Below are 21,471 nucleotides of genomic sequence, written 5' to 3' on the forward strand. Positions count from 1 at the left end.
TCATCCTGTACTTAGGAAGTCTCTGCTTTGTTAGCCCACATGTGCGTGCTCAGTCACTTCAGTTGTGTCCAACTCTTTGTGATCCAATGGACTGTAGTCCGCCAGGCTCCTCCATCCATGAGATTCTCTAGGCAAGAATACTGGAGTAGGTTGCCATTTCCTTCTCCAGGGGATCTTCCAGACCCAGGGATGGAACCCGCCTCTTGTACGTCGCAGGTTCTTTACCATCTGAGCCACGTAGTATGCCCACACAGATCCCTTCATACCTTATACCTCAAGACCCCTTGAGAAGTTCTCTCTCCCAGTGTTGTCACGTATGCTTCTCATTACGGTATTGAGTTATCTTTGCACTTGTTATAGCATCTGTATGGAGAAGGAGAACATTGGGTATCACATCTTAATTTTAATTTAGATAAACCTGTGACCTTTTTCTTGATGATTTTATAATACTGCCAGTACTTTGGCCACCTCATGCGAAGAGTTGGCTCATTGGAAAAGACTGATGCTGGGAGGGACTGGGGGCAAGAGGAGAAGGGGACGACAGAGGATGAGATGGCTAGATGGCATCACTGACTCGATGGACGTGAGTCTCAATGAACTCTGGGAGTTGGTGATGGACAGGGAGGCCTGGGGTGCTGCGGTTCATGGGGTCGCAAAGAGTTGGACACGACTGAGCGACTGATCTGATCTGATCTGAAGTGAAAGTCACTCAGTTGTGTCTGACTCTTTGCGACCCCATGGGAATTCCCCAGGTCAGAATACTGGAGTGGGTAACCTTTAACTTCTCCAGGGGGACCTTCCCAACCCAAGAATCGAACCCAGGTCTCGCGCATTGCAGGCGGATTCTGAACCAGCTGAGCCACAAGTCTCCCTAAACTGAAGATTAAAGAGAAAAATGACACCATGAGCGATCTCGTCTAGTCATTTCTGAATTTGAATTTATTTTTAAAGTGAATATTTAAATAGATTTCATCCAGGTAATAATATCTTAGTGAAACTCGCTTTTTATCTCATACAGTAGTGAGTACATGCCTAACATCCAATAAATATCCAGAAAGTCTATGTTAATGAGTAAGGTAAATGCAGACAGTCAGCACTCTATCCTCCCACTACATTCTTAAGTCTTTACACTGAGACTGTACTGATTTTTTCAGTTTTACATTCTTATTTTAACTTAAAATTGAGACTACTTTATAGCCAATATAAATTTGCTGATGATGGTTGTATAATAACTTAACTCCCATCATACAAGCACAAATCTACTTCTGGCTTTGTATAGGAATTATAGGTGTTAGGCTTGTGCAATAGAAAATACTTACCTTATTTTTGTTTTTACAAGATTGAAATTTATTATAAAAGAACCAGAAAGCTTAGCTGATTTCTGTTGAGAGTGAAATTGAATTACTACCACCTGAAAATCATGTGTGAAGGCTGAAATACTCCCTTACTCCCACTAGAGGGGGATTCCTTCCAACTTAGGTAAAAAATACTCATAGAAACAGCATGAAAACCTTTGGTTTATTATTATTAAATTAAATCTATTTAAATTTAATCTTTCTTTTTTATTAAATTAAAATTAATCTCGTGTTTTAAAAATCAGCTGTTTTTTATAGCTATTACAATTGAAATCTTATAGACACAGATAATATAAAGGATACTGAACTAAAGTGCATATGTATTTAAACCATAGTGCTTTTGAACAAACCATAAATTTTTAAAATTTGCTTTAATTAAACTAGTTCATACTTAGGAATTTCAGAACATCATGTTGAGGCCTCCTGACTAGGGTGGAGGATGAGGCTGACTTTTGAGATCCACTTCCTTACACCAATCCCCAAGGTCTCTTATCTACTGACAAAGCTTCTTGGAGAGTTCCTAAATTTCTGCTTGAAAGCTTTGGTTTGCTGTCATCTCAGGTTGTCAAATATATTAAAGCCATATCTTTATACAAATTTCTATTTGCTATAGAATTTTCTCTCTTAAGCAAATGCAGAACTCACTCTGGATATGGTTTTTGCAGATTTAAACATATATGTTTTTTAAAAACAATTCTATTCATATTAAAATATCAAATCAAGAGTGAGTGTACCTAACACTGAGGTATTCACATATAAAGTATGTATATAATTCAAGAGTAAATGTCATATTATGTAGCTAAGTACCTAAGACTTGGTGAATTTGTTGCTTGTGCTTTCCTTTAACTAAAGTCTCCAAATGTTGATTAGAAGCTTTAATGTAAAAATGTTTGGGGTTAGTAACCTAGTGTTGTGAAAGGCCCAACTTAGGAAATTGAAACATATGTAAATTGCAAATAACTGAACCCCTCCCCCTTTTTGTTTTCTTAAAGTCTAAAATAAGATCTAGTCTCTAAGTCTGACAGTTAGCTTTGGAAAGTTAAGTGTAAACAGACATGCTGTCAGTGACTCTCATAATGATTTCATGCTGTACGTATCCAATATTCAGTCTTTATCCTAAAATCACATTTGGTATCAGCAACATACTTTTTTCATCGAAACTAGGCTGCTTGTCTTCTCAGTGCCAGTCATGCATTTCTCCTGCTTTGCACCCCAGTCTCTGTCAGACACCAGGTTGTGGTGAGCCTCACATTCAGTGAACCAAGTGGAGGGAGCAGTTTGTTTCTTCATTTCTTTTTTTGACACTTTACTTTCATGCTGGATGACAGTCTTATTGAAATGATCTTATTTTTCCTCCCCCTAGCTAATTTTTTTTTTTTAATTGCAAGATACATTGGATGGCCTTTATGTCTTCTACTTAAGTGCCTACTACAAATGCCTAATTTTAAGATGTTTAAAACTAACCGTGGCTGATTCATGTTGATGTATGGCAGAAACCAGCACAATACTGTAAAACAATTATCCTCCAGTTAAAAATAAATAAAAGAAAATAATAAACAGTGACGTCAGGCTAGTCTGATATTATTGCCCCACCCCCACTGTCTTCCCTGGACACTTAAGAAAATATTCTTCTTTGTTCTATTGCTTTCTTTTCTTGCCCTTTTCCACCATATACTGGCACTTTAATCATCAAATACTTTATAGACCAGACTGAATAATTATGTTTAAAAAACTGTAATTATCAATACACATCTTATTTTAGACGCAGCTCTTAAAATTCATGTTAATGAGCTCTGTCTTCTAGTGTGTGAGACTGATAAGCAGTTTTGAAGTTTTGCCATCATTTCACAACTTGTTGCTTAGACTCTGCCTGCTTTTTCCTGAGTGTTGCTTTCAGGAACTCTCGCTCTGCAGCATTCCCGAGATTCAGGACTACCCACTCTGATGTGAGCGAGACAAGAAATGACTAGCAGCTTCAAAGCATAATGGAATTGCTTTACAGAGCATAACTTTCCCATCACTGTCTGTGAACGATCAAAAAGTATATGCAACATCTTGTGATTTAAGTAAGAAGGACGATTTCTCCTACCTCCGAGATCATTTTGAAGAACTTATACCACCACTTCAACATGGTGGCAAATATATTAATTTGATAGGTGCTCAGCCTATTGTAAAACTGGAACCCAGGGCAGTGACCTGGATTTATACCCTAGTCTTGAAGAGACTCACAGATCTCACTCTCTTGACACCTGATGTAAATCAAATACCAGCTTTCTCAAAACTTAGTTCCAGGCCATGCCTGTGCTCTGGTGTCTGTGGCTAGACTCAAAGAAGGTGTTTGATAGTGCCTAAATTATTTTTTCCTTATGATTTCAGGTTGAAGTCTTGACCTCGGAGGATACTGCCTTTGGACTCAAGGTGTGTAGTCTGATATAGCTTATTGTATAGGTTTCATCAGCTCCCCTAAGGGATTGGAAGGCTCAACAGAGAGGACTTCTTTTTTTAATCAAATGGTGAGGTCCTAAAATCTTCCCGAAGTTTAAGATTTCTTTTTTATTGGGATTAAGATTAGATTATGGCAGTGTCTCCTTTTTCTTCTTTCTTTGTTGTAGAGAATATGAGAAGTAGTACAGGGAGCTTAAGGTTTTATTTAGTAACAATTGACTTTTACATTTGAATTAGCCCTGGAATAGAATTTACTGAAATTCCCTCCAGTTTGGGGGCTGTGAAATTCAACCACTGAATGGTATCAGAATGCTGTGTTTGGTTCATAACTCTAGCTTCATTCATTCATTATCCCTACTATTTATTGAGCCCTTATGTTCCAATCATAACTAAATTAAATCTCAGCTCCTGCCCTTGAGTTGCTCATAGTTACTTTGTAGGTTTTGACCTGTAAACAGATAAATTATCCTGTGGGCGATTGTCCCCATGCTAGAATTACACCAAGGATTGTGGGAGTGCGGTGAGCTGAGCAGGAAGACATTTTGGGAGGTTTATCTCTGGGCAGAGCTTGAGGGCTTGGATTTTTAGGCAAGAGAGGACGGGAAAAAGGAGAGCTGTTTTCAGGTCAGAGGAGGACTGTGAAAAAAAATCAGAGGGAACTAAAAGTAGTTAAGTTCCGCCCCTGTGACAAGATCTAAGGTTGAACTTTTGAATTTTAGAAAATGCGAAGCTATTGAAAAATTTGAAGTCAAGAAGGGGTTAGATTTGCAACTTAAATGATTTTGGCCCCTTTGCGGAGGTTGGACTTGCCAGAGACCAGTGAAGGGCAGTTGACTGAGTCAAGTGAAAGATGATGTGGGCCTGACCTGCCATGGTGGAAGAGGAGAAAGATCCTGAAGCAGAAAGCCTGTGGGACCTGATGATCACAGATGTGAAGGATGAGGAAGGCAAAGGCGCTGAGGGTGAAATAAGGAATAGATTGGCTGCACTGAAATACAGAGCATGAAGGGAGAAGTTACAGAGTTTTATAATTACAGTCTTCCAGACCTGTAGCTTTTTATTAGATTTACTTACCTTTTGTACATATTTGCTAGTAATTCTTAAACCAGGTAACTAAACTAGTGAGGACTTTTTACTAAGGAAGCCAGACTTTACTTTCATATACAAGGACTGCATAGTTGCCATCAGTTACTTTGAAAGTCAATTTCAGAGGATAGTTGATGACAATTTGAGAGGACAAGGTTTGAGAACTCTTACTTGACCCCTGCTTTCCCTCCTAGATGCTTGACATTTTGTTAGTGCAGTTGAGTAGTTGTACAGGTTGTACAAGTTAAGCTGCAAGTACAGGTGGATGACATTGTAATACTACCAAAATCACAACTGTTTACAGGGTTATAAGCTTAGCACAAGGTATTACATTATGAATAAATACAATCTAAAAGTAAAAAGATATTAACACTTTATAAATATTTAGTAAAGTAACAAGTTTTATATCCTTAAAATGCTTTTTATGTCTCTATATCTAAAACTACTAAAAGAAAATTTTAACTATAAATAGAGCTTATTCAGTATGATTTGCAGTATTTGACATATGGCCATCTTCTGAATTTTTCATTGTTTTTGCTTAATACCCAGCATGCATGCAGAATATTCATTGCATGTTTAATAAGCATGTAGGGTCAGTTCCTGTGGACTCATCTCCATAATCCCTCGTACTTACTGAGTGTGCAGCAGGCTTGTGGAAGATGATTACACCAGCAACTCCCATGGCCTACCCTACTGCGTAATGACTTTGCATTTGTTCTGTAGCTAAACTAGCAGATTGCTTTTGTAGCCTTCAATCCATTTGTAGGAACACAATTGAAAGTTTTTCCCAGTAATTGAATGATTTTTAAAGAATTGGATTCTTTTCACTTTTGCGTATCTATTCCAAAGTGTTTAAACACAGAACTAAAAATGACAGATATGAACATTTTTATTGTTTCATTATCTGTAAGTCAGCAAATATATTTTTATCTTGTTTCTTAAAAGATCTAGGTATTCAGTATTGATCACTTATATGCAGTTGGCCTTTTCTCCTATCTTTACACTGGGAAAAAATAACTCAAGTATCTGATTTACTAGTAACATGTTAATGGCATCTTCTTGGTGGATGAGTAGATCTCAGGAGTGTCTGTCTGTCCCATATATGTCCCTGATTCATTTAGTGATCTTTAACATGGCATTTGTCTCTTTATCTTTTTATGGCCCCTATCTAATTACTTGATTCTTGTTTACTTCTCTTTCTCTCAAGTCAAACTAAAATCTAAAACTTAATACCTACAAGCATGAATTTGTCAGTCTCACTAGAAAATGACTTAAGCGTCTTGGGACCCAAACAACCTATTTCTGCTTATGAATGTGGGGAGACTATAACCCAGGGAAACAGTTTTGCAGTCGTTCAAAACTATCTGCCTGTTGTGGCTCTTTTAAGATGAATTTTTTTAAAGTTAATCTAATGGGAAATGACTGTGCTCTTTCTTCTTCTTCACAATTCTTAAGTTCACACAAATCCTGACTCAGTGTTTTGTTAGGCTTATCTCAGTCACTGGTAACTTAGAATTTGAATTGGTTACTGTTGCATAGTATATTAAACACTTCAGCTGTTCCTAGTGGTTCTGATTTTTTTTCTCTGAATTTGGTAACTGATTTCCTTGAGGTTGTTTCTAGGTCTAGTGAAATGCTTAGTTAATTTAAAATTATGTGTACTTAACAAACAAGAATTTCAGTAAACAGAAGAAATGTTTCAGAATTTAAAAGTGAGCAGAGATATGTGGAAAGGAAATTTCTACAAACTGTAAACTGCTGATTTTGACTTTAACTCTGGTTAAGACCTGAATATATTAAAAAGTTTTTAATTCTATAGAATAATAAATCAGGAATCTGAGGGACAGTTAACACTGGTTGCTTCTTTTTACAAGATAAGTATGCCTTCTGTGTCAATAATACACTAAGTAAAGGTGGTAGTGATAATGCGATGCCTAGTCTAGTGCCTAGTGAAGTCGCTCAGTCGTGTCCGACTCTTTGCGACCCCATGGACTGCAGCCTACCAGGCTCCTCAGTTCATAGAATTTTCCAGGCAACAGTACTGGAGTGGGTTGCCATTTCCTTCTCCAGGGGATCCTCCCAGCCCAAGGATTGAACCCAGGTCTCCCCCATTGCAGGCAGACACTCTACCGTCTGAGCCACCAGGGAGATGATAAATCAGCTAAGCAAATATATATAAAATTGTTAAACATAGAAAAAGGCTAAAAATTTCACTTTGTTGCTTATGGATTCTACAAAGAAATTTATAGTAGAGAAGTAAAAAAGAAGAATGAGTGAAATATCTCTGGGTCATTGAAAAAGATAAATATGATTTTTCCATAAATTTTTTAAGTGATCTCATAGAAATCTAAATAAATCTAAACTTAAACATTTCATGACCATAAATCTTTTACCTTCTCATTTGTTGTAGATAGCTATTAATCAGATCAGATCAGATCAGTCGCTCAGTCGTGTCTGACTCTTTGCGACCCCATGAATCACAGCACGCCAGGCCTCCCTGTCCATCACCAACTTTCGGAGTTCACTGAGACTCACGTCGATCGAGTCAGTGATGCCATCCAGCCATCTCATCCTCTGTCGTCCCCTTCTCCTCTTGCCCCCAATCCCTCCCAGCATCAGTCTTTTCCAATGAGTCAACTCTTTGCATGAGGTGGCCAAAGTACTGGAGTTTCAGCTTCAGCATCATTCCTTCCAAAGAAATCCCAGGGCTGATCTCCTACAGAATGGACTGGTTGGATCTCCTTGCAGTCCAAGGGACTCTCAAGAGTCTTCTCCAACACCACAGTTCAAAAGCATCAATTCTTCGGCGCTCAGCCTTCTTCACAGTCCAACTCTCACATCCATACATGACCACAGGAAAAACCATAGGCTTGACTAGACGGACCTTTGTTGGCAAAGTAATGTCTCTGCTTTTGAATATGCTATCTAGGTTGGTCATAACTTTCCTTCCAAGGAGTAAGTGTCTTTTAATTTCATGGCTGCAGTCACCATGTGCAGTGATTTTGGAGCCCCAAAAAATAAAGTCTGACACTGTTTCCACTGTTTCCCCATCTATTTCCCATGAAGTGATGGGACCGGATGCCATGATCTTTGTTTTCTGAATGTTGAGCTTTAAGTCAACTTTTGCACTCTTCACTTTCACTTTCATCAAGAGGCTTTTGAGTTCCTCTTCACTTTCTGCCATAAGGGTGGTGTCATCTGCATATCTGAGGTTATTGATATTTCTCCCGGCAATCTTGATTCCAGCTTGTGTTTCTTCCAGTCCAGCGTTTCTCATGATGTAGTCTGCATATAGCTATTAATAAGTTAAGAATTATAAAGAAGCAAGATTTTAATATTTAATATTATTCACCTTTTTATTCTCTTGACTGGCAATAATTTTTAATTGTTTTCTTTGTAAAAAATATTTTCATTTATTTATTTTGCTGCACCAGATCTTAGTTGCAGCATGCAGGATCTTCTATATTCCTTGTGGCATGCAGGATGTTTTAGGTGTTACATGCAAGCACTTGACAATATTTTTTAGTATTTATTTTAGGCAACTAAAATTTATTGTGTTAATACTAAATTTGTTACTCTTACATGTTACTTTTTATCCACATCTTGGTTGATTATGTATCTTAGGAAAACATGACATCAAAGTTGAAAGGAGTCTTCTAACCTCCAACTAACAAAGCCTCAGATGTACCGAGTCCTTAAACTCACTCTGAGCCTAACCTCATGCCTCACCTTCCCCTCAAACGCTTTTCCATCCTTGTTGTGTTTGACATTTATTCTCCCTTGTAGACTCAGGTTATATACATGCCCTACCTCTACCGTGACTTCCCTCGGTATCACAGACTTCTGAGCTCTCATCCTCTGAGCTTATACAACACTTACCGCCTTTGAAACGTATTTGGAATTTCTCTTCTGCCAACTTGGTTTTCTTTTTTTTTTTCTTTTGTGTATGGGAGACAGCATGGTCTGACCTGGCCCAGCTCTGTTACGTGGCCCTTTGCCCCAGCAAGATTGTAAGCTTGGAGACTCCATTTTGTTCATCCTTTTCTATCCATGTGACTTGCATTTGGTTTGCAGTGAATAAGTGTTGCTGACTAGGTATCATTGTATTGCTTGCTTAACAATCATGATTAAAAGCAAAAAAACCTGATATTATCATATTACTGTGCCTTTTCCCCCCTATTTTATAATTTTTTTCACTGATTTTTCCATTATTTGGCTTAATATACTTGCTTGGTGTTTTATATTGAAACTCTGTAGAGCTCAACTGAAGAAAAACCTACTCTTTGTTAATGCCTATTGAATGATTCTAGTTGACACTGATAACTTGTTGGTTCCAATTTGTTTCACTATTAACTTAAATTTAAGTTAATAAAGATATTAATGAATTCATTGAATTTATTCTGTCATTCTCATGCTTTTCATTTCAACAAATACCTGTGGAAGATACATGTTATGTGCTGGGAATGCAGTAGTAAGAATTATAAATCCTTGCTTCCATGGACCTTACATACTTGACACAACTTTTGGAATGATTTTATTCCAGGCAGAAATTCCAGGATAGATACAAATTTATATTCTCCTTTTGTATTTAATGTTCTGCTACTCTATGGTATAATTGCTTTAATTGAATCTGTTGTATTCTAGAAAATGGAATAGGATTCTAGTTTAAAGCTCACAAATGATGAAGGCAATAGTCATCTGTAAACAAAATTTCAAAATAAAAGTGAAACTTATTTTGTCTTTTTAAAAATAAGTTACTTTTAATTATGGAAAATTGTCTAGGTGGAGGGTTATATTTGGCAGTGACTTCAGTGACTTTTGGACTTACTCCTTTATTTTGACATCTGACCATTATGAAAATCTCTCTATTTTCCTCCTTCATATAAAAGTAAAAGTTATGATGCAATTTGTATCTTATCTAACTGCTTGTTATAAGGTCTAAGAGGGAAGTAGAACACAACCTTGGTAGCTCATCTCTGAATGGGCTCCCTTTACTAAAGAACCAAAAAAGTGACCTTGGAGAAAAGTGGGAGGAGGTTCACTTGCTATTTTTCTTTTCTGGACAATCCAACTTACAGGACTCAGCCTAATCAGTTCTCACTGCATATTCTGTCATCTAGAACTGTGCTGTCTAATACAGTACTTACTAGCCATGTGTGGCTATCTAAATTAATTAAAATTAAATTTAAAATTTATTTCTTTAGTTGCACTATGTAGATACATTTCAGTAGCTACATGTCATTATTAGCTACCATATTGATGGAGTACATACACGGAACATTTCCAACTTGAAAAAAAGTTCTGTTGGCCGGAACTGGTCTAGAAAAAAAGTTTCAAGAATTCACATGATGTAAGACATTGTAACATAACACATTTCACAATTAGAAATGTTTTAATTGATTAAAAAAGAAATGTCCTGAGGATTAGAGCAGATTAGTAGAGAGCAGAAGGAATTTGCTGTTCTAGTAAAGTAACATAAACCAGAGGGGATGTTCTATTTGGTAAAAAAAATATGTGTAAAAAATGCAGTAAGGTTGGCATTTCCCATTGGATTTTGAGAGCAGAAAGATTTTAAACTGGGTAATGAAATTAGGCATCCTTCTGGTTGTGACTCTTTTAAGTGGGTCATTAATTCATTTATTTACCTGGGGTTATGTCTGGCAGGCTATGAGTTAGTATTTCAGATTTAGAATATTTCACTTTACATGGTAAGAGATTTTACCTGTTCAAATATCTTTTCTTTGTTAATGTAGCCACATGAAAGCATACATAAATCTTCTGTTTAAAAACACATCTTTTTAAAAAATTGTGGAAAAAATAAAAATAAAAAAATAAAAAATTGTGAAACCATTTGACTTTGGTTCTTCTAATCTCTTTCCAGGATGTATTTTCTAGTGAATTTACTTGGTTAACTCTCTAAGATGGGTGTGAATAAAGCTTAGGTGAAAAAGTATATTTCAGTTAACAATGTCAGTGAAATGAAACCAGCAAACATTTTCTTTTTGAAGTTCATAATCTTATGAACTCATTATTTTTCATAATATGATGAATTTATTTTTGCATTTAAAATTTTTTATGAATGGAAATCCTTAGAGGAATAAAGGACCAAGCTTATTCTTTACTGTTTCAATTAATGAGTTTAAAATGAGAGATGTATTGGTAAAGCAAAAGAATTTCTGTTTCTCCGTAAAAGAAAGACTGGAGGAGGAGAAAAGAAAAACAACTCCATAGCAGTTCTCAAGTCCCGATTTGGGAATCCATGTTGAGTCCTTCCCTTCTTTTGTTAGAGAATTTCCCAGCCTCTCCTTCTGCCATCTGCTGGTGGTTTAAACACTTACAGCTTTGATTTTAAAAATAAATGTCCTTTTTTTCTTATTTAGAAAAGATTTGAGGAAAATGTTCTATTTATACTCATCTGTAATACTTTGGTGTAATTTTACTTGTTTAATTATCTTTTTAAAAGCTATTTTAGCTTCTTTTCCAACTCTATCTTTAGAGGTGTATGTGAATATAAAGTTTAGAAAAAAAAAAAAAGAACATTTTGAAGGCCAAAGCTTATACTATTAAGAGATAAAGACAGACTAACTGATGAAAGATCTCAAGGGCCACACAGAGGAGTTACTTGACATTTGTTGGTGGGCGATGTCTTCTCTAAATTCTGAATTTGGATTAACTATGAAACAGCAACTTTGCCCCACTCTTTTGTAATTAAGACTGCTTGATCTAAAGTGAGGAGACCTATGGTTTACTTTTATTTTAAGTCATAGCATAAAATTGGAAAATTGATTTCTTGATATCACCAAAGTTCTTTCAGCCCTAAAATGCTGCATGTCTTCCATATTCATTAGGTTGAATCTTCAATTCTATCCTATTTTTTTATTCTTCTGATTTCTCCCTGTGTTTACTAGTTGAAGCTATTGTCATTGTCTTGGGAAAATGAGACTTTTTGTTCAAGAACATATTTTACAAATGAAATAAAGCCAGGCCAAATTTTTAAAAGAGAAACAAAGTATAGGGATTTGATTTTCTGCCATCCTTAATCTTCTGTCTTAACTTCCTTTCAAGCCACCTTAACTAATTATAGAGCCTTAGATTCATGAGTCAGTTATTTGTTCTTTGTTTTGTCAAAGAGGAAAAGTAATCCAAAATATTACTCTGTTTCTTTTCAAAATGAATGAGGCTGAGGGAGGTAACATGACTGTTTTTAGGCCCTTAGTGGCAGAGAGGAAAAAATTCAAGCTTCTGCCTCCCAGGCCAGTGCCCTTTATACAAAATTACAGCAGTGCTTTTTTTTAGTCTTCCCAGTACTGGAACTATAGATTAGATTGAATCTTACGGAATTGACATTTTTACAGCTCATAAATGGTCCAGTGTTGGCAGTTTCATGTGGCTCGGTCCAATGTATTAGGGTTCTCCTATACATTTTAAATCTACATTTTAGTAGTGAAAACACTATTTTTATTTAAAAGCTGATATCCCATTTGGAATGTTTCCATGCATTCTGTTTGAAATATCACATGATCACAAGATGTTTGTGGAGTTTAATTGTCATGAAAGAAATTGCTAAGCCCCATAGCCCAATGGAGAATACACTCTGATATTATATACAAAATCAGAAATATTTATCATGGCCGAGTGGGTTCTTAGTGTGATAGGAGTTCCGTTTCTTCTAGACCAAATGCTCTGTCAGGTGATGGTAGCGGGCAGACTCTTTGGATGGACTTCCTGACTGTATGGCATGGGCCGCTAGATCTACTAAGTGTATTTGTATAAAAATGTTTGTCCTAAAGGTGGTGAATATGGGAAACTGAGTGTAGGCAAGCAGAATTCATCTCTGCTTTTGTCAGGCTTGCATTGGTTTTTAAGAAAAGATATTAGGAATTAAGCATGGCCTCAAGTGCTGTGGATCTCAAAACTGATCTTTTTAAGGGAAGGAGGAGTTAATGCTTGAAAGAAAGCTTATTTACTTGCATATTCTGACATTTGATTGACTGTTTTTCTACTGGGACATTACTTTGGCACTATTTCCTGAGGACTTAATTTTCTAGTAATAATAAAAATGTGCATATATTCTCCTTATCCCCACCTTCAAACACCTGTTCATTGGGATGTGCACAAATGATTAGAGACATGTTTCTGGGCTTGCCTAGAAAATTCCTTAGCATAGAGTTACTGTGACCATATTAATAACATCAAGCTGCTTAAGATTTTGTTGGGAAGAAGCAATTACTCCAGGGGAGATGGAGGGGTGATTTTGATTGCATGTGTTTTACGTTCTCTCCTATGCCAAATTTTAAAGCCAGTTTTGTTTCTTCAGATGGTGAAAGCCCTCCTCTTCCCTTAAATCTGGCTTTTACCCAAGTCATGTCAATTTTTGCAAGTCAGTTGAGAATGTCAAAGTGACTGGTGTTGAAAGAGCCAATATGTTGGAAGATGCTTAAAGCCAAGTAGAACATTTATATAAATTAAGGAATATATTAGATGATTTTTAAAAATCAGATTTGAAAAAAAAACCTGTTGAATTAATAACTTGCATACCAGATGTATCACTGATAAATACTTGTAACAGATATTCCCCAATAAGCAATAAAATTACCATTTTACAACTGAAGTAATCTATCCTGTGGGTACATTTGCAAAGATACGCCAACAAAAATACATGCAGAGTTCTTGAAGTAATAATGCAAATAAAACATTTCGTATTATAATTTTAAAATAACAGGATTAGGAAACAAGAAAAAGTCTGGGAGACTATTTGTTGTGTCTACATTCTGCTTTTACTCTGGTTTTTTGGCAGTTGGATTTTTGATATTGTATTACTGCCTTAGCGTCTTTGTGTGCGTTTAAGGGCCGAATTGTCTGGCAGAATTGTGGTTGAAAATCTCACAAATTCTAAATAATAAAAGTCAAAAATATATCTTATTTGCCTCGTTGCGATAATGGTCTATTTTAATATTTTCCTGAATTCTGCTGATGTCACGGCTACCACTGAATCAGTAAGCAGAGAGTTTTGCCGTGTATAGTTTATTCACTTGCACACAGCCACAGTGTCCTTGCAGTGTGCAGTGATTGTGTGGTCCCACATGCCAAGTCACAGGACTTGCTGCTGTGATTTGTTGCCCACTTTGCCCATGAGTGGGCACTGGCCTCCAGCTGAGCAGGGAAGCCTTCTTTCCAGGCCAGAACTACCTCTGGTGTGGCTTTCCTTTGATCTTAGGTGGAAATGTGAAAGGAATGATTCAGGGGAGGAAGTGAAAGATGTACAGGGAATTGTAGGTCTCATGCTCTATGTGATCAAGTCAATTAAATCCTACAGAGCTACACATTACAATTTAAGGCCCTTATTTGGCTGCCTCCTAAGATGCCATGTACATTTTTCTAAGAAATTCCTCTTAAACTCCCTCCACTCTTCCCAAATTAAATTTTCATTTCAGGATGACTTTCTTATCTCTCACTGAGGGGGAGAGGGGATGAAGAATGGAATGAGAACTAAATATAGGCCTAGATGGGCTATTACACATTAAATATCATGGTAAAATCAATAAGCTTCTAGAAAGTATTCAAACGAATTTACTGAACATTTGTCAGAATTTAAAAATATGTATGTTTATTTATTGCATCTTAAATTTGTAATTTTCTTCTCAATTTCTCACATTCCTGTTTTTGACTTATTTAATTTTTAATTCCTTTATCGAGGTATAAGTATATTTTCTTCATCATATTGTGTTCAGTTCAGTTCAGTTCAGTTCAGTTGCTCAGTCATGTCCAACCCTTTGCAACCCCATGAATCGCAGCACACCAGGCCTCCCTGTCCATCACCATCATACTGTGTTAACCTGTATTTAATGTCATAGTTTTAAAAAATATTATTTATTACTATAATATAAGAATAACAGATATTCGATTTAAAAGTATATCCTGTGACAAATGAGTAATTTGGAAAGAATTTGGGAAATCCTGATTTTTTTAGGGTACAGAAGATATCTTCACCATGTAGACATGGGAAGGGCTTCAATTTTGATGGTAAATAAGTATCTTTATAAAAAATTGAATATTTTGTTTTACCTTATGTTAGTCACGAAGTCAAGTAGTGATATCATTCATAAAATGACTTTTTTGAATGACAGTGGAATTTTTCATTGTATGCTATTTAATAGTATGTGCAAACATGTAGAATCACAAGTATTAATAAAGACGTGTATGTGCGTTTTGTGAATAGTTCCTGCTTTTGCACATGTATTTGTACATTCTTTTTTATTTAAACACAGAATGTATGGAGAAGTTGACCTCCCTAAAGGATAAGTTTGAAAAGGAAGGAAATGGAGATCTGCCAGGCTTGTTGGCTAGAGTCATGGACAAGAGCAAGGCCTGTCTGAACTGCCACTCAGTTTTTATTCTGCGAGTTTGCAGGGCTGGTGATTAGAGTGGCTTTCGCCCAATTATGCTGTGATTATTCTGCTGCACTGTAATTGACTGGGGAGATATGCTAATACCTGTCATTTGGGATGATAAAAGATGAGCGGGGGACGCAATGCATTATTTAGCTGGCTGTGTGATAGATGAGGGATGCGCAGAGTGCTTTAATTGCTGAGAAGAGAGGTTAAGCTGAACGAACGGATGAATTAGAAATGAGTTTTTTTTATGGCTTGTGGAAAAGTGAAATAAAGGAAAATGTGCCTTAAACTAAAGCAGCAGATAGAAATGAGCACAACGAAACTAGATCCAGGCAGCTTGCTTTATCAATTTAAATATTAACGAAAGGTGCCGTTTAGACTTCAGTAAATAATAATTGGAAGGAGATATTATAATAGATAGTCATATTAAGCAAAAACATTTGTTAAAGAAATTGTTTTTATTTGAGATGACAATATTTGTGATTTGTAACCTCGTAAATTCATACTGTATTTTAGGTTATATTGAAATGCAGTATGCAGCTATTCCGAGTTGCATGGTTTGTATCTTTTGAATGTTAGCTTAGAAGTATCTAGATTTTTTGTTTCTGCATATCTTTCAGTAAATGCAGGTGGAGGAAGGCAAGAACGGAAAACAAAAAAGAATGTTTGTAATACTAGCAAAATGTAGTAACAGAATTGATGAGCGAGAGTGTATGACTAATTCTTGAGTGACAGGATTGAAGACAGCCAGTGATACATTTTTTACATGCTGTACATTTGGTATTTTTATGGAAAAAGAATTTATGAAAGAGTGGTGTTTTCCCTTTTGTATCATTTCCTTTTGTCACACCCATGTCTAATCTTAACAAAAGTATATAAAAATGATCCATTGTAATCTGCATAGTTATTTATATGATTTGTTGTTAGTGTTTTACTTCATTTTAGCTTTGTGCATTTAATAAGTAGGTAACTATTTTGAGAATGCAGGCAGACCAGCAGTTTATGAAAACTGTTGGAAGCTGAAGGCTGAGGCCTTTCCCACATTGTAGGTTTTCAGACACACTCTGCTTTACCAGATCATGATGTGGGAGAATGTTGTCCTCAACTGTGCTATTTTGTCTTGTAGATGAAGCACCGAGAATACAGGTTGAATAGCAGAAGTTGTACTTTTTGTAAAACAAAGAAAATGACCTTATATATTGTTGCATTATCTCCAGACTGTCCAGCTTCTCAGAGCCTGTGTGACTCAGCTAGTAGAGCAGAATTTATCAGGGAACAGCTTTCAGCCAGGTTATTGAATGGTAATGGATCTGTCTAGAACAAAGCAACCTTTTGGAATGGATGTCAACTGCAGACAGATGCTATACTCTGCTGCTCAAGTTTTGTTGGAGCTGATCACTTTTGCCCAGTGTAATTGATACCTCTTTTGCACATTCCTTCCCAAACAAAGTAAAGTTTCCTCATGGATGTTGTTATTCAGTCTCTTTCTTAGAATTCCCAAGTAGACTCATAACTATCTAACTCTTTGAGACAGATAAAATATTAAGGATTGCTTCTAAGATTAAGAAGATTAAGAACATCTTGTAAGGCTTAGTGAAAGTTACAAGGAAAAGATGCAATTAAATGGACAGAGGTAGGAACAAACGCAGCAACTTATGAACAAACAACAGCACTGAAGGGCAATGTTTACAAGCTTTAGGTACACTAATTTAAAATTTTATGTTTTACTTAATATCACCTTCATCTCAATAATGAATGATGGAAGCAGCACTTTGGAGATGTGGTATCTTGCCTTTTTTCTTGTCAGTAGTATAAAAAGAGTAGTATACAAACTGATTTAATTTTGTACTTCTTTTAAAAAATTACTAGCAGTTTATTGTTTTTCCTTCCTGGTAGGCAGTTATTCAATCCTGAGATACTGTGCTTAAATCTTGGCTATAATTATCATCCTTGAATGTAAAAGTGATTCTTAAAGTTCTCCATTTTGAAAGGTTTTGCTTTGTTTAATGTAGTCAGAAAAAAAATCATATTTGTGGCTTTTGTTGTTGTTGTTCATTTGATGTAATGTGTCTCACTATAAATTTGAAATTGTTCTTTTTTACACAGTTGTCATGTCACCATTTACCTTAGATTTAAGTTCTTCCCCATAGAAATGCTCTTTCTTAACTGAGAATTGTAACATGAGACAACATAAACTTTCTTAAATTCCTTTAGCATCCTTTAATATCCTTACCATCCAGTTGAAGGGCTTTTTTTAAATGATGGTGAATTATAATGTTTTTTAAATAATATGATTATATTATTTTATAAAATTTAGAATAATATAGAATTATCGCCACAGGAGACATTATTATACAGTTCATTTCTCTTGTGTTATAAAGGTAGCAAATGAGACTCATGTGAGGACATCAGACCCACTAGCCCTAGAATCTCCTTGCTCCTAATATGGGGCTTTTTCTTTTATGCCTGTGGAGATGATTTCTGCCTAATGAGCAAGATATATGGAAAATAGTTGTGTATGCTATCCATGAAGGGGTAAAGAACCATCGCATACACCTGCTTTCTGGAGGTTACTAGTACAAGTGTGGGTGCTCAAGTTAGTTCAAACAAATCATTGAAAAATACATTTCATTTTAACACAAGATGTATTTATATGTACCTCTCTCTCCATCCATCTTATGTCTTACAGTTGTCTCAGTCGTACCTAATTCTACAATTATTTTTTAGCAATTCATTCAGCTTTAGTAGAGTTTTCTCCACCTCCCCTCTTTTCACTTGAATGCATTAATTGGTTCCATATTCCATTAAGTTTGACAACTGGAGAAGCATGTAGCATAAGCACATTTAGGGGAGACACAGCAACTGTTAGGAAGCAGGCACCTCGACAGGCATAGGTAGAAAGGCTGGAAGGCAGCCTCCCCCCTCTACAACTTTGCACGATGTCAGGAGGTAATGAAGGCTTTGTTAATATATCCAGTGAGCTCCTCAAGTTTCTACTCTGTGGACCTGGGAGACAGACACTGCTTTCCCTTTGAGGTCTCTTTTACAACTACTGGTTCATTTCCTTGAAAAGGAACATAGAATTACTTTTCCTTCTGCATCCAGCCAGGTCCTCAATAATGCACCACTAAAAAGATAAGAGGTCAGTTCACATATTAAGATTTTTATGGTCTTGATTTTTTTTCTTGCCAGTAAGGTAATGTTTGTTTTTTTTCCTGTCTCTGTCATGTAAATTTTTGCTTTGAGACAAAAACGTTAATGTAAATAGTTACCTTAAGTTTCAAGGCTTTAGCGTCAGTGTAATATCTCCTTGTAATATTTTGTCTTTCTTAAACTTATTATAACACTCTTGATGAGGATAGGAAACAAAATTTTTAAAAAAGTAAAATTTAAAAATTCCTACAGGTGCCCTCTGGTTAGATTTGAAAGGAAAGAAAAATTGGTAATGTATTAGTTTTCTACAGCCAAATAACAACTTACCACAGATTTAGCAGCTTAAGATCACACATTAACTGTCTCATAGTTTCCATGGGCCAGCCATCCAGTTCTGGGGTGCTCTGCCCAGCATCTCACAGGGTCGAGACTGAGGTATTGCTGGGGCTGAGATCTCATCTAAGCTGCAGGTCTTTCTCCAGGCTCACTGATTGTTGACAGAAGTCACTTCCTTGTAGCTCTAACTCTGAAGTCCCCATTGTCTTGCCAGTCATGAACCATTCCCCCATCACATGGCCCTCTGCACAACATTTTGCTGCCAGGAGAGTTTTTTTTTTTTTAACCAATCCATTTTTTAATTCTTAAATTCTCGACATTACAGAACTAAACTGAAATTTATTAACATTCCACTCTTACATTTCTTATCGACAAACAGAAATAAAATTCATGAGCCAAAAACCCAAAACAAAACTAAAAACAGGGAAAAGCTTATAAAACTAAATATGGATCCCAGCATTAACAGCTGAACAGAGAATGTGATTTTTAAATTCTTAGCGGATGATAAAGTTGTGGAGAAACTGAACACTTACAAATTATTTAAAACCTGGAATCACTGACCAGAAATTACACAGTTGGATCATGGGAAAACAGCAGAAAGGGTTATGAGAGAACCTACACTGTTCTAGCTGCACCCCATGCCCTTCTCAGAAGAAAGCCTGGCATTGATTAGATATTGGGCCAGACTAATACTGGCAGCAGAACCAGTGATAGTAACCTGCCTACCAGTAGAGCCTTCCACTGGGTTGGCAAACACTAAGCACTAAGAATAGGAGCCATCCAAAATTCTGCCTACTACGGGTACGGGTTCACATTTGCTGTCAGATTTTAGGGATGAGAAGGTTTTGTCTGCATGTACTCAAAGTATCGTTACTGTGAATTTTTTTTTAAATGCAGTTCTGAGGAAATGAAAGTGGGGTATAATAGAACATGTTTGACTGACAATATTGAAAATAAACGATGAGCACCTTTAACAGGGTGATCCATCATAACAGCAGTTTTATTTCTCATATCGTTAGCTCCTGAGGCTTTGCTGTAGAGCAGGAGTAGTTTCTTCTTGTGGACTCCTACTGTGCAGTTGATGTACTTCTGAGACAGGTGGAGAATGCTCTGCATGGCTGTTTGCAGCGATTACTGCAATTTCTTCTTCCAGTGGATATGCTTGGTTATGATCCCAAGCATCTTCACAGGAGTGATGATATTAGAAAACTAAGTGTGGCGATTCTGGTTAGTTTTATAGACTTGCACTGCTAACTCTGCTAAATAAGGGGAAAAAATTCACTCACTATTAAATAAAAATGTTTTGACAGTCAAATTTGACTAGTCATTTTTAAAGTGAATAAGAAACTTCGGCTTACAAAGATCAAGTTTTAATTTTTAAATAATTATTGTATTTTCTCCTATGAATTCTATGGATCAGGCCCAGATATGATATATAAAAAATACAAACTACCTTTTTCCTTTTTTGTAAATCAGTCTTAACTTATCCTACTAACATTATGTACCCACATAAAGATATTTTTAATTTATCTTTGATACCTACTTCCTTTCAAAATTCCTTTAGAAGAAAATGATATATTTTAAGTAGGATTTCTATTCACTTGATTTGAGTCCTTTTGATAGAGGACTTCCCTTGAGCCAAAAATTTAAACTGGCATAAGTGAAGCAAATATAATGATGTTTTGAAGTTACTTTGGAAATGTGACAAAACTTTAGTTTTTTTAAAAAAAATTTATTTTATTTTAATATAAATTTATTTATTTTAATTGGAGGCTAATTACTTTACAATATTGTATTAGTTTTGCCATACATTGACATGAATCCGCCATGGGTGTACACATGTTCCCCGTCCTGAACCCCCCTCCCACCTCCCTCCCCATCCCATCCCTCTGGGTCATCCCAGTGCACCAGCCCCGAGCATCCTGTATCATGCATCGAGCCTGGACTAGAGATTTGTTTCACATATGATATTATACATGTTTCAATGCCATTCTCCCAAATCATCCCACCCTCGCCCTCTCCCACAGAGTCCAAACTTTAGTTTTTAAAAGTAGTAAATATTGGACTTCCCTGGTGATCCAGTGGTTAAGAATCCACCTACCAACCCTGGTAGCTCAGATGGTAAAGAATCTGCCTGCAATTCAGGAGACCCTGGTTTGATTCCTGGGTTGGGAAGATCCCCTGGAGAAGTGATAGACCACCCACTCCAGTATTCTTGGGCTTCCCTTGGTGGCTCAGTCGGTAAAGAATTTGCCTGCTATGCAGGAGACCTGGGTTTGAGCCCTGGGTTGGAAAGATCCCCTGGAGAAGGGAAAGGCTACCCCCTCCAGTATTCTGGCCTGGAGAATTACATGGACTGTTCATGGGGTCACAAAGAGTTGGACACAACTGAGTGACTTTCAGTTTCACTTTTCACTTTTACTTTGCCAACGCAGGAAGGATCCCACATGCTCACAGGGCAGCTAAGCCTGTATGCCCTAGAGCTCTGCTCCACAGCATAAGCCACCACAGTGAGAAGCCCACACACTGCAACTGGAGAGTAGCCTCTGCTTGCCACAGCTAGAGAAAGCCCTCATGCACCAATGTGGACACAGCGCAGCCAACATAAATATGAAAAAGTAATATTTACTGCACTTATTTCTAGAATCAAATAAAAATCAGAAGGATTATATTTAGATAGGGTTGATGATGGCAACAACATC

The 21,471-nt window shown here is 36.5% G+C and overlaps 1 protein-coding gene across 25 annotated transcripts in view; it reads left to right on the top strand.

Moving 5' to 3' along the window:
- The window catches only part of ARID1B (AT-rich interaction domain 1B), a 435,290-nt gene that overhangs the window by 255,920 nt on the left and 157,899 nt on the right, over window positions 1-21,471 (top strand). For 14 of the 25 annotated variants that reach the window (XM_086318501.1, XM_086318510.1, XM_086318502.1 and 11 more), the window contains exon 5: window positions 3,732-3,773. The exons of the other annotated variants lie outside the window; for them this stretch is intronic. In XM_086318501.1, coding sequence (XP_086174627.1) covers window positions 3,732-3,773 — 42 coding nt within the window. The remainder of the gene's footprint in view (window positions 1-3,731; window positions 3,774-21,471) is intronic. 25 annotated transcript variants of the gene reach the window in all.

This window comes from Bos grunniens, chromosome 9 (assembly GCF_055505025.1).
Source record: "Bos grunniens cultivar Pamir isolate PY7600 chromosome 9, Bosgru_T2T1.0, whole genome shotgun sequence".
Taxonomy (NCBI): domain Eukaryota; kingdom Metazoa; phylum Chordata; class Mammalia; order Artiodactyla; family Bovidae; genus Bos; species Bos grunniens.